The sequence below is a fragment of the Nicotiana tomentosiformis genome, chromosome 6 (genome assembly GCF_000390325.3).
Source record: "Nicotiana tomentosiformis chromosome 6, ASM39032v3, whole genome shotgun sequence".
Taxonomy (NCBI): domain Eukaryota; kingdom Viridiplantae; phylum Streptophyta; class Magnoliopsida; order Solanales; family Solanaceae; genus Nicotiana; species Nicotiana tomentosiformis.
Window position 1 is genome coordinate 77,570,956 of NC_090817.1, and position 15,104 is coordinate 77,586,059.

General features: G+C 35.6%; 1 protein-coding gene and 1 long non-coding RNA gene across 3 annotated transcripts; one reads left to right on the plus strand and one right to left on the minus strand.

Annotated features, from left to right (window-relative positions):
- Window positions 1-965: 965 nt before the first annotated feature.
- Window positions 966-2,767, minus strand: LOC104119825 (uncharacterized). The gene is made up of 2 exons (XR_691542.4): window positions 2,500-2,767; window positions 966-1,376 (listed from the first exon to the last, which is right to left on the minus strand). It is a non-coding gene; the product is annotated as an uncharacterized lncRNA (long non-coding RNA).
- A 531-nt stretch (window positions 2,768-3,298) lies between these two features.
- Window positions 3,299-14,591, plus strand: LOC104119822 (ABC transporter A family member 7-like). 2 transcript variants are annotated; one of them, XM_009631415.4, is made up of 18 exons: window positions 3,300-3,483; window positions 3,728-4,010; window positions 4,106-4,185; window positions 4,354-4,474; window positions 4,800-4,919; window positions 5,013-5,137; window positions 6,230-6,391; window positions 7,774-7,936; window positions 8,009-8,134; window positions 8,241-8,324; window positions 9,321-9,682; window positions 10,851-11,051; window positions 11,254-11,363; window positions 11,480-11,564; window positions 11,748-11,876; window positions 11,973-12,078; window positions 12,282-12,370; window positions 14,055-14,591. In XM_009631415.4, the coding sequence occupies exons 1-18, from the start codon at window positions 3,427-3,429 to the stop codon at window positions 14,334-14,336; spliced, it is 2,685 nt and encodes an 894-aa protein (XP_009629710.1). In that variant the 5' UTR covers window positions 3,300-3,426; the 3' UTR covers window positions 14,337-14,591. The 2 variants fall into 2 exon arrangements, with proteins under 2 accessions (XP_070033606.1, XP_009629710.1); XM_070177505.1 differs by having other exon boundaries at window positions 3,299-3,483; window positions 7,774-8,134.
- The last annotated feature ends 513 nt before the right edge of the window (window positions 14,592-15,104 follow it).

A 15,104-nucleotide genomic window follows, 5' to 3' on the forward strand; every position in this document is an offset into this window, starting at 1 on the left:
ATACAGTGGCAGAGCCACCTTATAGGTGGCACACCCCTTCGCAGGGAAAATACACTGTGTAGCTAGGTAAAAAAATAAATTATATGTATATATACTATGTATTGACTCCCCTTAATTTCCTGGTATGTTTACTTTTATATATTTTGACACCCCTTAACAAAAATTCTGTGGATATATATGGTTGAATGTGAAATTATCAATTGCTAACATTGATTTGAGTATTCACACAACAAAAAAAGAAAAGAAAGAGAAACTGCAAGAAGAAGAATTGCTCTATCTTTGTGGGACTTTATTAGAAAGGATAATATGTAGAAACTTTCCATTTCTTGCAAACCAAACAAGGAAGGAATTCACTCTTACATCATTTTGCATTGTTCTTCCATAATTACCTTTCCATCTCCAACAACGTATAAACTGGAGCTTACCAAATAGGGTTTATTCTTACCGGCACAAATTTTTATTTGGTATAAACGTGCTATGCTTGGCATTTGGCAAGCTGAATATGCTTTTGCAGCTCCTCTAGTTTGCATCTACAATGTCCACTTATACTGAAATAAGCATGCATTTGGTTGAAAAATTTAAGAGAAAAAGAAGATGAAATTGTCTGTATTTTGGTATTAAAGTGTGCGACTTAATAGTTAATGAAGAAGTAAGTGAAAATAATAGGAGATGAAAGTTCAAATTAAAACTTTAATTTAGGTGGCTTTTTCTCTAATATCCAACCTTAGTGAGATGCCGGTGATAGGTCAACTAAGCATAGCAAGGGGTTCAACTAAATCTCCTTTGTCAAAAAGTTTCACTATGCAAATAAAGTAAACACCATCTTTTTGGATTATATGTAAACTAGTATATATATCCGCGCTTTGCGCGGTACTAAAAAAAATTAAAATTTAATTAAATATTCTTTGATAGTTGTCTTAGTGGTGCCATATATAAAATTCTTTAACAAAAAGAATATGAGAAAATTATGACTTCAAGATCAGCAAAAGACCGATAATCAATTTGCATCAAGTTATTTCTTTTTGCAAAATTTGCTAGGGCTCTACAAAAAATAAACTGGAGTACACAAATCTTTCCTCCATGTCAAAACATATATATTTGGTGTAATTCCGAAATAAGATGTACTACTAAAAATTGTTTACGAAATGGATAAATGATAATAAAAACAAATGTCATTTTCTAATACAAAATTTATGGACGCGCACACCATGCGTTTTATCTCTATCTGAAATGAGCAAAGACATGAGGATCGAATTCAAGAAAATGCATCAATTCCTGTATCAAAGTAGCTTGACCGTATTGATTTGGTGCTTTTAGAATAAATGACAGAGCACTACATACTGAACTGTTTATCTGCATGTTCTGCTTCCTTCCACCTGGTCCTTGCATATAAACTAAATCAAGTGAATAACAAATGCTCAAATGAAGAATACGGTGATGAAGAGGAGAAGGCGGAAAACACTTGAAAGGTGATGCACACTTTTCAGTTCTCCATTGTTATACACAATAAAGAATAATAATAGCTATTCTTTTAAAAACACTGAATAAGGGAGGGAAAAAGAACCAAAAAGATAGGATGCAAATCATTAAAAAGGTAGGATATGGTGCAAATTAAAAAAGAGGACACACATTAGAGGTACAAAATGAAAAGAACTCAGAGACGAATTGACCCTTTATAATAAGGAAAAAAATAAAAATTTGAGAAATTAAGAAGATAAATAATTTTTCTGGCTATCCAAGAGAATTTCAAGAAGACCGTGTATATATATTTCCTTCGATAAAAGTTAAATTCTTCTATTCATATAATTTTCTGCTATTTTTATGATAAAAAAGAAGAAAATTAAATAAGAAGAAATAATTAGAAAAAGAAGTAGAAAGAAATAATGGTAGCACCAATTTTGGACCCTTTTCATTAGATCTTTCTCCCAAAACGAACACCTTCTTTCTCCCTCATGACCTTCTTCCCCTTTGGTAACAACGGATGTCTTTTTACTCTCAAGTCAGAAAACAAATGTCTTCTTTCATTTCCTCCTAATTTGCTGTATATGTTTCTTTTTGCAAATAATTATTCCCATCATTTGGAAATACTGATCACTTTTCTATAAATTTAGTCTCTCAAAAAGAGTTGTATTTGGGTGTGTGTGTGATTCTTTAGAAAATAATAAGTACTAATATAGATTCCAAACAAAGCAAATTAAGCCAGCAAATATTACCTCCATTATATTGTTCCTGAACACAAACCCGCTTCTGCATGAAACGATAATACGCGCAAGCAATAATAGCATATAATTTCATTTGTTTCCAACATGTGGTATGAAAAGGACAACATTACCTAACAGGAATTTGACCGTGTCTATCCAAAAAGTTTTCAGGGAGTTCAAGCATGAAAAAAGACATTAACAAAGTCTTGTACATGGCTTAATTAGCGTTGAAGAGAAAAAATGACAACAACAACAAAAGTCTGCAACAAAAATCCAAAAATTAAATTTTAAGGGGCACCTTTCAAAGAGAAGATAAAGGGAAAAAGCACATGGAAAGAAAATGCTGGTCTGACGGAGATCCAAAAAACACTTCTCTATGCATCTGATCACGCTTGTTTTGTTTGGGGTGTGTGTGTAAGAATGGATGTGAAGGGTGAGAAAAGGTTTTTATAATTTATAGGTATCGGTATACAGTTATGAATCTTTGTAGAATGTAGTGTCGTTTAAAAGGTATGTGTCGTTTAAATAGCCTTTTTTCATAGGAAAAGGCAAAACTTAGTGGAAAAAGATACAAGTGATTTCTGATCAATAAGACATGCCACATCACCTGACAATGTCCCTTAATTATATCTATATATATATATATATATATATTTGATTACTTTCAGTAAAATTAAAGTATAATAGTAAAGGGGGTTCAAAATTACTTTAGATCATAAGTTTAAAATTCTAATTGTAATATCCTAGAATTTTTTGAATCCCAATGTATAAATTTCTGGTTCGCCGGTGTCTTAAATTATTGGTATCAATCATGAATGCTGCTAAGAAGTTTTAAACCTTTAGTTCCCATTTTCAATAGGTAGAGAATATCACAGAAACGGAGATCAATATGGAGATTAATGATGATAAGTATATAGCAGCAGTGAGGATGCTTCTTTCTTGCAAGCAGCGAATATTCGTAGTTGGAATTTTATTGTAATTAACGAATTAACTATCGTATAGTATGTATTTCTCGAGAAAAATATTTTAAGAGAAGAAAATTAAGAGGGGCATTTTAGACTTTCAGAAAGACAGTTGAAGAACCTTACAAATGGCATAAGCTCATAGTCATCGGTAAAGTCGAACATGCACTTAGTTGCACCAATGTGAATGTGAAGTAAAAGGGACATCCCAATTCACAGCTCTTCTCTTGTATTTATTCGGAAACAGTAACGTTTTTTCATCAATGGCTCACTTTTTGAACCAAGCTAATGCTTTGTTCCGCAAAAACCTCATATACCATGTTAGTTTCAAGAACTCTTGTTTTCTTAATTACCCAATTTTCTGTATCTATTTTCGGATTCTTTTTCTTTGAGTTTGATTTCATTAGTCACATGATTGTGTTCAAGAATGATCTTTTCCTCTAGTTTCTAACAAGTTATTTATGTTGAAAAAAGAGAAAGCACATAGTAGTATATAGTTTCTGACTATTGATTTTAGTTTCTTCTGATCTTATTATTTGTTTTTTCTTTTCTTCCACATTTTAGAAACGGCATGTGAGGTCACACTTGAAGGTGATTTTGTTCCCAGCAGTTCTCTTTATATTGCTAGGTGTTTTGCAAAGCTACAGCAACAAGGCTAAAAGAGAGAAACAAGGCTCCACCATTCCTGTTGAATTTCCTCCTTTGTTGCAAATCCCTTCTCCCCAATTTCGTGCCGTGAAGACCGATTCATTGCCGTTTTCTGGCTTGCCCGATGCTTCTTGCAGAGAAACTGGTTCATGTCCTGCAACACTACTTATCACAGGGAAAAATAGAACCCTTGGAGAAAGTAATTTTTTTTTGACGTAGCTACCTTTAGTACCAAAAGGGGAAAAAAAAATGTTACTTGGTGAATTTTCTAATTTTAATTTGTGACTTTTTTAGGTGTTGCTGGGAAAATGTTCATAGATTCACCTGAACCAAATTCAACTTCTGATTTTGAAACTATTGCCAATGGCGTTTTCGTGAGTTCTCTTTCCTCTTCATTCTGATTGCCTCATTTTCTATTGTTTCTTATCCTTGAATCTTGGTCTTCGTTGTTGGATTAGGTTGTAGCAAATTTGAAGTCTTTATTCTGCTTATCATGTTTTTTATTACCATTCTGTAATACATGATTTTGGAAAATATTTTAGGGAACAAACATCAGCTATTATTCGTCATATGTCCCGAACTTACTGTTTCATGTTCGACCTCAATGTTCTGCTGCAATACCTTCACTCTCCAGAAACTCCACAACAGAAAGACTGCAACTTGGTAATGTCTTTTGATATTGTCTATTGGTGCTACTATCTTTAGAACATAGCTGGATCTATCTCTTTTGGTTTATTTTCCAAGTTCTGCAATGTCATCACATTTATGCAGTAAAAAAACAATTTAAAATGAAGCCCGTGAAGTCCAATCGTTTCTTATGCTACTCTGCAAAACTTTTTAATCCGACTCTTAGTTTGAATTTTATTTGTTCATTCCCTGTCCTTAGGCCTTCTACATGCTTATAATGTACCCATTTCTTATTGTGTGATATTTTTAAACAGTAAAAGTCTGTAACATGCACTAAATTTTACTTCTACACCACATTTAGAGGTCATATGCGTGGAAGGTTTAAATTTGTGGCGCAATGCCTCTGCGGAGATTAATGATGAGCTATTCAAAGGATTCAGAGAAGGAAATACAGAGGGGAAACTAAATGAAGTTTTGGCAGGTTATTCTCTTAGATGCCTGGAATCTATAGTTTCATATCTTGATATCCCTGCAGGGATATGCTTCCCACTGATACTTTTCTCGTCTCACACAGCTTATGATTTCTTGGATACAAGTGGAGAGATCTTCAATGTCAACATTCAATACAATTCTACTTATGAGGAATTTCATCTAGGTGATGAACCTCAATTGTTGAAAATACTCCGTGCTGAGAATATGGTATATCTTTATACCTTTTTTATGCACTGAATAGAAGCTTTACCAAATAAATAAAAAGGCTATACAGCTTAGATGTTCTTAATTTCTTTTCAGTTAATTGTTGGATTGTACTTTTTAGGTGTTGCTTGCTGCTTTTACAAATTAACCTAAATCTTCATCTTCAGCATTAAATGATGTTTCTCCTAGCTTTGAACAAATTGTGAGAGAGCATCATTTGAATGGGAGTAGTAATCCGGACTTGAATTAACATAGCAAATTAGGAATCATGAGAAATTGTGTAGATAAAGGAGCAAAAATATGAAAGCTTGAAATTTATGAGCAGTAATTTTTAGATAGACTCTATAGCGAACAGATTTAAAGATGCAACAGACAGCTTGGTTACTAAGAGAATATGTGCTGGCAAATACTAACGTGATCTAAGTTCTAATGCTTGGTGTCAACATTTGAGAATATGTGCTGGCAAACTAAGTTGCTCGGACACGGGTGCGGATCTAGAGGTCGGATCCTTCGAGATGTAAATTTTAAGATTCGGGGATACGGATCCTAGTACGGATACGGGTGCAGGGATCCGACTAAAAATAATTCAAAAGAAAATATAAAAATATCTTTAAATTATGATAAATTTTGTGGAATATTTAAGTATAGCTTGTAAAGTGTCGATTTCTTTTTATTCTCAAATTATAGATAAGTAAAGGATTGATTTCTTAGATAAGGTATGCTATTTTCTTCAAATTTATCCTAGTTTTGGTTCTGATTTTAGGAATCAAATTGTATCTCGTGTCGAATATTTCCGTCCGTTGTGATCAAAGTACCCAAAATTATTTGACTAGATCCGGTACGGATCCCATACCCACACACATACTAGTGTCGTGTCGACACGGGTGCGGCACCTAAATTGCCATGTCGGAGCAACTTAGCTGGCAAATACTAACTTGATCTATATTCTAACGCTTGGTGCCAACATTTGCACACCTTCTTCTTGATGCAATGTATTTCACATTTTATTGTTCTAAATTTCCTTGATTGTACAACAATTTTTGAATGCTGTTGACAGCAGTTGGGCATGTGACATTCTTATGCTTTTCTGTGTAGGTAGCGAATGCCTATCTCCAATTTTTACGTGGTCCCTCTACAAAGATGGTTCTAGATTTTGTAGCTGAGATGCCAATTCCTGGTGGCTTCCGAAGGCCAGATGACATATCTACGTTTCTCAATATTGTCTTTTTTACATGGGTCATTCTACAAATATTTCCGGTAAATATTTATTTAGTTTGTGAAGAGTATGGTTGCGTCAAAAGATGCTTTTCTGGTGGAAGTTTATTGCATTTATCATTTACTAGAAGTTTCTAGTGTCTTGATGATTTACTTTCTTTCCAGTTGACTCAGTTTAGCGGTCCATAGATATAGTTTACGAGCTTCAGCCGTTATGAAAAAATGATTTTGTCTACTTATATTCTATCATTGTTTTCTTTTATTACATTAGAGATGACCTGGAACTTCAAATCCACTTTTGAAGTTAGCCCAGTTGCAAATACTTACTTTATAACTACAATTACTTGGTAAGAGATCCACTTCATGCGATACCTTTTGATAGTAGGCTGTTTCCAAATCCTTTACATCATCTAAATTTGCAGGAGCACCGTACAAATGAAGTGTATGGTAATCTTCACTTCAGTGTTCAGAACAAAAGTACATACATCTAATGCTCCAAGAAAATTAAAGTTCTGTCTTTCCATTTCCCTAAATAAGCATAAATTGTAAGAGAAAGACTTCTCGTCACATTTTTATGCAATGTAATACAACAAACAAATTAAAAAGCATTCATTTGGAGAAACAAATGTGTATATATTTTAGTGCTTAAGATGTTCTCAGTTAATAATTCCTTGTTAAAACTTTTAAGAGCCAATTTCAATTGATCTTACATGATTATTAACTTTTAAGCCCCTTCTCCCTTTTGTTTTTTCTCGTCATACTAAGTTTTTCCCTATAGAAATTAGGAGCTAAGGTATATCCAAATTTTGGTTAGAATTTAGAAGGTGTTTTTGCATAAAAATCTTGTGATTGGCATAATATTTAGTTTATCCCAGCATCTTGAGAAAGTTCATCATAAATATTTTGTTAATAACTAAGAGAAGAAAGGAATATATCAGAATTACTGAGATCAATACTTTTGTGTGTTCTTTCATAATTAGGTGTGATAGTCTTGGTGATCAAATATCTTAGGCTGGAAAACCATTTCTAAATATAAAAGAATAGATGTTTTAGGTAACTGTTTTGCATCCTGATTATATCCAAAGTGGAAAGCTAAATGATGCAACCACGGGATGGGCCATATATTGACATCCGATACATGCATGAATAAAACCGTAACTGCTCTATGTTCATGAAAGTAAATGTTTCTCTTTTTTATGTGATTACTATGTCTTTCTGATCATAACTTCCTCCTTGAAAGGCATTTCCAGAGACCAAAAATTGCAAGAGTTTGATTCTTTTGGTATTTAAGAGAAGGATATTAGTTACTTTCTTACATTTTCTATGTAGAGCTACATTTTCTATGTAGAGTTATAGACTTATCTGACTACGGAACTGCTTCACTTCTTCCATCTTGATATAAGAGGAGAGTTCTTTTAATGTAGGTTATATTATCATCTCTGGTTTACGAGAAGCAACAGAAGTTACGGATCATGATGAAGATGCATGGCCTTGGAGATGTTCCTTATTGGATGATTACTTACGCGTATTTTCTTGTCATATCTTTGATCTACATGTGCTGTTACTTTGGATTTGGTGTATTGACAGGTAATAGTGTACAGTTCAGCTGCTTATTTCACGTTTACACGATCTGGTTCAATATATTTTCTTGTTTTACAGGGTTAACGATTTTCAAGCTGAATTCATATGGTGTCCAGTGCATCTTTTACTTTGTCTTCACAAACCTGCAAATCTCTATGGCCTTTCTGTTAGCTGCAGTATTCTCAAATCTGAAGACTGCCTCAGGTTGGTTCCAGTGCGGAAGTCTGTAGAAGTAGTTTACAAACATGAGTAATCAACTCAAAAGAGGATCGATTTTCATGAATAATAACCTTAACATTGGATGTTGCAGTTGTTGCCTATACAATTGTCTTTGGGACGGGGATCTTGGCTTTTCTCCTTTTCCAGCCCCTAGTTGATGATACATCATTTCCTCGTAAGTAGGTTAACCCAATTACTTTGTTCCAAATTTCATAAATCTATTATTCAACCTTTAACTGTGGTAGACAATTATCTTCTGATAAATGCGGGCTTTTTATAGCTTTGCCAACTCACTCAACTTCATAAGACTCATTTTGTTATCAAGGAACTGATCTTGTACTCTTTTTAACTGACGTCTTTTACATTATAACACGATAAAGACTGCTTAATACATCTCGGATTAGGTGCAAAGCTGCCGGGAACTTTATCTTAATCCTCTGATCTAAAATAAGAGAGATAAATTTGTTTTCTGTATCTTAATCATTGTTTAAGTCCACTTGAGCATATTTTACTAGCTGTTTGGGAGGTGGCAGCTCTAGATGTAGCCTTTGACTCGTTATTCTTGTCTTTTCTTCCAAGTAGCTTTAGAGGATCAAAATTGAAAAATACTTGGATCAACTCAAGGTTAAGGAAACAAGGCATGTCCACATGTTGAAGGCCTAAAATTGTGTTACGAGTTACGCATCCGATCAGTCTGCTTCTCTGCGAGATCGCTTGGCTCTTTGTACCTATGACAAATGAAACAGTGCGACTGTCCTTTCATATTTTTCATGTTATCTTAAATAGATCATCTTCACAGGGGAAAAAATCCCACCAATTTGGCAATTATATATTAATTGATGTTCCATGTTCTCTTCCAAAGACACTTCTTGCAAATACTTCTGAAAAGAATGGTGTAGTTATGATCCATCATAGCCTGTCACCATTATGTATTCTGGACAACCAATGTGGTATAATTCCTCCACCTGATCTGGTGGTTTGGACAATTATGGCTGTTTATCTACTCCTGTTGTGTTTCAGTAGAATTAGAAATTCTGGTGGATTACTTCAAGCAGTATTTTTGTTTTCTGGTCTAATGCTTTTTTCTTCATTTATTCATTATATTTGGATTCTACCTGTATCTCTCATCTACAATAACATGGGGTGTTTTTTTTTTTTTTGGGTGGAGTAGGTGGTTGGATAATTTTCATGGAATTATACCCTGGATTTTCTCTTTATCGAGGGTTATATGAGCTGTCCCAGTATGCCCGAGGGGGATTCAGGGTAGGGACTTATGGGATGTCCTGGGAGTATCTTAGTAACAGCAATAATGGCGTGAGAGAGGTTCTGATTATCATGTCAATGGAGTGGGTGGTATTTCTGATTGTTTCCTATTACTTTGACCAAGTTATATCATCTGGAAGTGGAAACCATCAGAGTCTTTTGTTCTTCCTGCCAAATTCTCAAAAGAAGCATTTACCATCATTGGAGAAACCTTCTTTTCAGAGTGCGGAATCTAGTGTTCAAATTGAAGACAATGACGTTTCCGAAGAGGTGATTCATCTTGCCTCCTTTACTTAAGATTTTCATGTACAAAAGTCTTTGAAGTGGTTCATGAACTCATGGACCATAAATGCAAGTACAATGCTTCGAACAAGTTGGGCCCCGAAAATATATTGTCAACACTCCAGATATCCGGTCATGAGCATGCAGAGGTTGTTATGGTGCCACATAGGTTGAGTGAATATGTTGTTGTCTTGTTATATGGTCTTGGGCAATACTGACCTCATGAGCTAGCTTTTGGGGTTTAGCTATGTCCTATGTCTACTCTTATCACATGATATCACAGTCAAACCTACCCTCACTCTTGGTTTACCAAATGTCGAGCCTCCATATTATGTTGTTCACGCTCAAATGTCTAACCTTGGGGAGGGTGGTAGAGTCCCACACTGGTTGATAGAATGAGTTGTTGTCTCCTTATATATTTTTGGACAATGTTGATTTTCTTAACATGGCATTAGAGGCAAACTCATCCCAATTCTTGGTTTATCAAATGTTGGGCCCCCAAGTTATATTGTTCATGCTCCAAATGTCCAATCTTAGGCGTACAAGGTATTAAGTGTCCCATGTTAGTTGAAGTAACAGGATGTTGTCTTTTTATGGTGTTGGGCGATTCTCGCCTCATGAGCTAGCTTTTGGGGTTGAGTTACACCCAGTGTGCATCAAGGTTTAAGCCAGATGTCCAGTCCAGGAGGGGGGGAGGGGGAAGCAGGGGATGGGGTGTGAGAGTCCAACATTGGTTGAGGGAATGAACTATTTTCTCCTTCTAATTTTGGCAATCATCACCTCATGGGCTAGCTTTTGGGGTTAAGTTAGACGGAAAGTCTATTTTCTTACATTGTATTAGAGTCGGACCCTTTTCTATTCTTAGTTTACCCAATGTTGGGTCCCGTATATTATGTTGTCCACCTTTGAAATGTCTAGGCCTGGCCGTGCATGGGTGTTAAATTGTCCCACATTGGTTCACCGAATAGGTTGTTGTCTCCTTGTACTGTCTTGGAAAATCCTCATATTATGAGTTAGCTTTTGAGGTTGAGTTATGTCTAATGTTCAATATGATTATTTGGAGGCTTTCCATGTTTTAGTCGCTGTCACTTGAATTTACCTGCACTATGCCTATACTGGAGTCATCTCATTCTAGTTTTCTGGCTCTCTTTTGCAGAGAGAGAAGGTTGAACAGTTGCTAGAAAAGCCACATTCGAATTATTCTGCCATTTGCTACAACCTCAAAAAGATGTATCCAGGAAAGGACGGGAACCCTGATAAAATTGCAGTTAAAGGATTAACTCTCGCATTACCGCGTGGGGAATGCTTTGGCATGCTTGGACCAAATGGTGCAGGAAAAACTACTTTTATTGGCATGGTTAGTAAAATTATCTAAAGTAACTGGGAATGAATGTTAGCTATCCACATACACCATGTTATATAGAAAAAAGAAAAAAAAACATGCGCCATGTTATCATGGGGTAAATAAAGATCTGGTGTGAATTATGTAAATTGCACTTTTTTCCTATCATTTTCAAAATATTGGAACTTATCAAGCAAGCTATGGTGCAAAATGATAGATGACTGGGCTCTTGGAGCCAAGCTCTGGGAGTGCGTATGTTGAGGGTTTAGATTTGCGGACTCAAATGAACGAAATATATGGTAGCATGGGTGTGTGTCCACAACATGAGTAAGTTTATTTGTTTTCATCATGGCCAAGAACACTTACGGCATCATTTTTGCTATTGTTTTGAATTTTAAAGTGTTGACTCATACCATTTTCTCTGTTTCTTCAATCCTTATTAGCTTGCTCTGGGATACCCTAACAGGAAGAGAACACTTACTCTTTTATGGAAGACTGAAAAATCTCAAGGGTGCTGCTTTAAGCCAAGTATGTAAATATAACCATCAACGCCATTATGACACCCGCTTAACTAAAGCCAAAATTGAGGAACAGTTTGGATAGTTTTCTTATTAATTTGCTTAGTGATATTCCGAGAAAGCCCTATATCACGATGGTGAACTGTTTATTGCATTTTGGTTTCCTCTCTTTGATACCATCCTATTGCAACAGGCAGTGGAGGAATCTCTTAAAAGTTTTAATCTTTCCCAAGGAGGAGTTGCTGACAGATTAGCAAAGAAATATAGTGGCGGTATGAGGAGAAGACTCAGTGTAGCCATATCATTGACTGGGGACCCTAAAGTATGTACAGATCTGTCCTCTTATATTATGCCTTGAAATTGTCCTGAAATTCTGGGTTCCAATTGGCTATTACTAACAGAAGTCAATTTTTTTAAGATTGTCTATATGGATGAGCCCAGCACCGGACTTGATCCTGCTTCACGTAAAATGTTGTGGGATGTCGTGAAGCATGCAAAGCAAGATAGAGCAATCATTCTCACCAGTACTCTACTCCACTCTTACTTATACGAGTTTTGTTTTGGGTTGTTACTATTTAGTTGTCTTGAAGTTTTGCCTGCAATTACCATGCGATAATTACATGCCGTAACATTGTTATGCATCTTTAGGAAATGGAGCAAACTTAGGCTCTATGTTCCATTCTGCTGTCATATAGGGATAACATTTTGTTCTTTTTCTTCCTCTCAGCACACTCGATGGATGAGGCAGAATATCTTTGTGATAGGATAGGTATCTTTGTGGACGGAAACTTCCAGTGCTTGGGAACTACAGATGAGGTGACTGCTATGACCTTACCAGCTAGTTTACAATTCAATTTTTTGGAACTTGACTATCACATTTGAGGCTTGTATCTGTTTTCGGAATTGCGGGAGAAAGGTATTATTCTAGATTAGTTTCCTACTGAATTAGCTAGGATAACATCTATTGAAGGAGTGGGCGAGTATAGGGCAGGGAGAGTGGCAATTGGAGCTTGGATATTTAAATTATTTTTTTTATTTGCTGAACCATTCCATTATATGATTGCTAAATTCTTATCGAGTGTGATCAAATTTTGTTAATTTCATCATGTGATGCTCACTTCATTGATCCATATGAATATCTTCTAGCAGAAGTACTGGAAAAATCTCTGTGATTCCATAATTCTTTGTTAACAAAAAAGGAAGGCTCTGAAACAAGTTAAGTCACAATGAAATTGTGTAAAACACGGATTCTGGAATCTGGAAGTGAATTTTAAATTGCAGAATATGAGATGAGCATACTTTCAATGAGTATGAAATTCAAAGCCATAATATGTCCGCATAAACATGTTAGCTTTAATACACATCGTATTCTTCTCAAGTACTGCAACTCTGATTATAGGTACCATCCATTCTTAACCTTGCCAAAAACCTTTATCTATCGTATATAGGCCGTACCAAGGCCTGATATAAGGGTAAGCCAATAGCGAATAACCTTTTCTTCCCTGCCTCCTCGACCTTCATTCCCATCCTGCAGCCAAAGTGATAGCGGCTGTAGCATCCACCAGTAATGTAATGTGTGGAAGAGGGTAAGATTTCTATGTGGATAGGACGTATCAAAAACCTTTTGCATCTTTTCATTTTAAAGGAACTATAGTTGAATAATATAGTGTTGGGTCCTGAGGACTAGGATGGCTGAAGATCAAAACCTAAATGTGCCAGGGGTTGATCATTGATGCCTGGGCAATAACAATTAAGGAATTTGAGCGTTGATGTAGCTAAGAGACATTTTCATAGTCAATTCATTAGGGTTGTCACTTCTACCCGAAAAAGTATCCACCGTTTTCTTTATCTGCTAAGCCTCACAGCTATGGGACTTTCTAAAGAAAACTGCAATCGCAGTTTATCAACCACTCACAAGACCACCGAGATCTTCGACTTAGGTCCCAAAGGTAATTCACCCGGCCCTTTCCCAACCTATACAAGGAGAGCTGAAGATAACGAAAGGGAGACAAGGTCCTAGCTAAATAGAGCACAAACTCCCATTCCATCTATCATATCAGTTGAGTCGATCTGATTCGTTCGTATCTATAGATAACACAAGAAAGAACTTATGACCTCGCAGATGGAGAGGGATTCGAACCCCCGGTATTTCTATAAATACTTGCGTGTTATTGCCCCATAGGTTGCTCATGTTGGAAGCTAAGTTCATTTTTTAATGTTCTGCATACTGTATTTGGGAAGTTGGCCCCCCGTGATTTTATTTTATGACCATTTATTTATATTTTTCTATCGGATTTCCCCGAGGGGACTATTTCTGACAATTCATGCCTCATTGGAAATCATGGTACTCTAAAATCGCTACCACTATACCATCCAATTAGCAGAAACTCCCTCTTTATAACCCCGCTGAATGGAGAGTTTTATTTACTGGTAAAGCTATAGTGTGTATGCTGGAACATACTTCTGATCATATAGTATTTAAATATGTTTGAAATGACAGTTAAAGTCTAGGTACGGGGGATCCTACATGTTCACCATGACTACATCACCCGAAAATGGAAGTGAAGTGGAAGACTTAGTGAAACGTCTATCTCCAAACGCGAAGAAAACATACCAATTGTATGGAACTCAGAAATTTGAGCTGCCAAAAGATGAGGTGAAAATTTCAGATGTGTTCCTAACAGTTAGACAAGCAAAGGAGAGATTTCCAGTCGAGTCTTGGGGTTTGGCTGACACAACACTGGAGGATGTCTTCATCAAGGTGGCAACTGAGGCACATTGATTTAAAGTTCTACTAATAATCTAAAAGCATAATGTTATACAGTAAGTTTCATCTGCTTCAATCCTCCATTCTTTTGCTTGTAAGATGTGAATTGAAGTTTTTCTTTTTCTAGACAAGAATGATTCTTGATTTGTAGTAAATGATCATGGTTACTTAGCACATAAAGGTTCTTCTATTGCCCTTAGCGCCCGTATCTTCACTCTCAAGCGTGAGCGACTCATGAATAAATAAATGTTGCAATCTTATTGTTACTAACTTGGTTTGCATTATATTGTTTGACGGCATTGACTATTGAGATTTTTGAACAATTAAATGGTGGTCCCAAAGACTTGTAACTTTAGAAAATGTATCATTTTAGTTGATATAGCATGTATAACTGAGTCGATTTTTAAAAAAAGGAAGAAGACAGAACTAAAGGGCAATAGGCCTATAAAAATATAATGTGCTATTGAGAACACTCTGGCAAAGGATAACAAGCAATCAACTAACTATGCCTCAATCCCAGAATAAATGAAGTTAGTGATACGGATTCTCTATATATTTTAGTATAATAAGGACTCGTTGTAATCTAAATATGTTTACATCTACTGTTAACCTACCACTATTCCTTTCAATGGACTTAGAACTGGTTACGAAGCTCACATAGATGAGTTTACAAAATAAAGCATCAATTAGACTTTACCAAGAGATATTCATACACTTCAGTTCTCACCATCACTGAGCCACAGAAAGCACATTAAACTAGTAACGAATTTATAAAGTGCTATA

What these genes read in the sequence shown, in the direction of transcription:
- LOC104119822 (XM_070177505.1), top strand. Translation starts at nt 3,427, where the DNA reads ATGGCTCACTTTTTGAACCAAGCTAATGCTTTGTTCCGCAAAAACCTC. An exon ending in AAATAGAACCCTTGGAGAAA is followed by an intron (nt 4,011 to 4,105) that starts GTAATTTTTTTT and finishes TGACTTTTTTAG; the next exon opens with GTGTTGCTGGGAAAATGTTC. An exon ending in GGTGTGTGTCCACAACATGA is followed by an intron (nt 11,364 to 11,479) that starts GTAAGTTTATTT and finishes AATCCTTATTAG; the next exon opens with CTTGCTCTGGGATACCCTAA.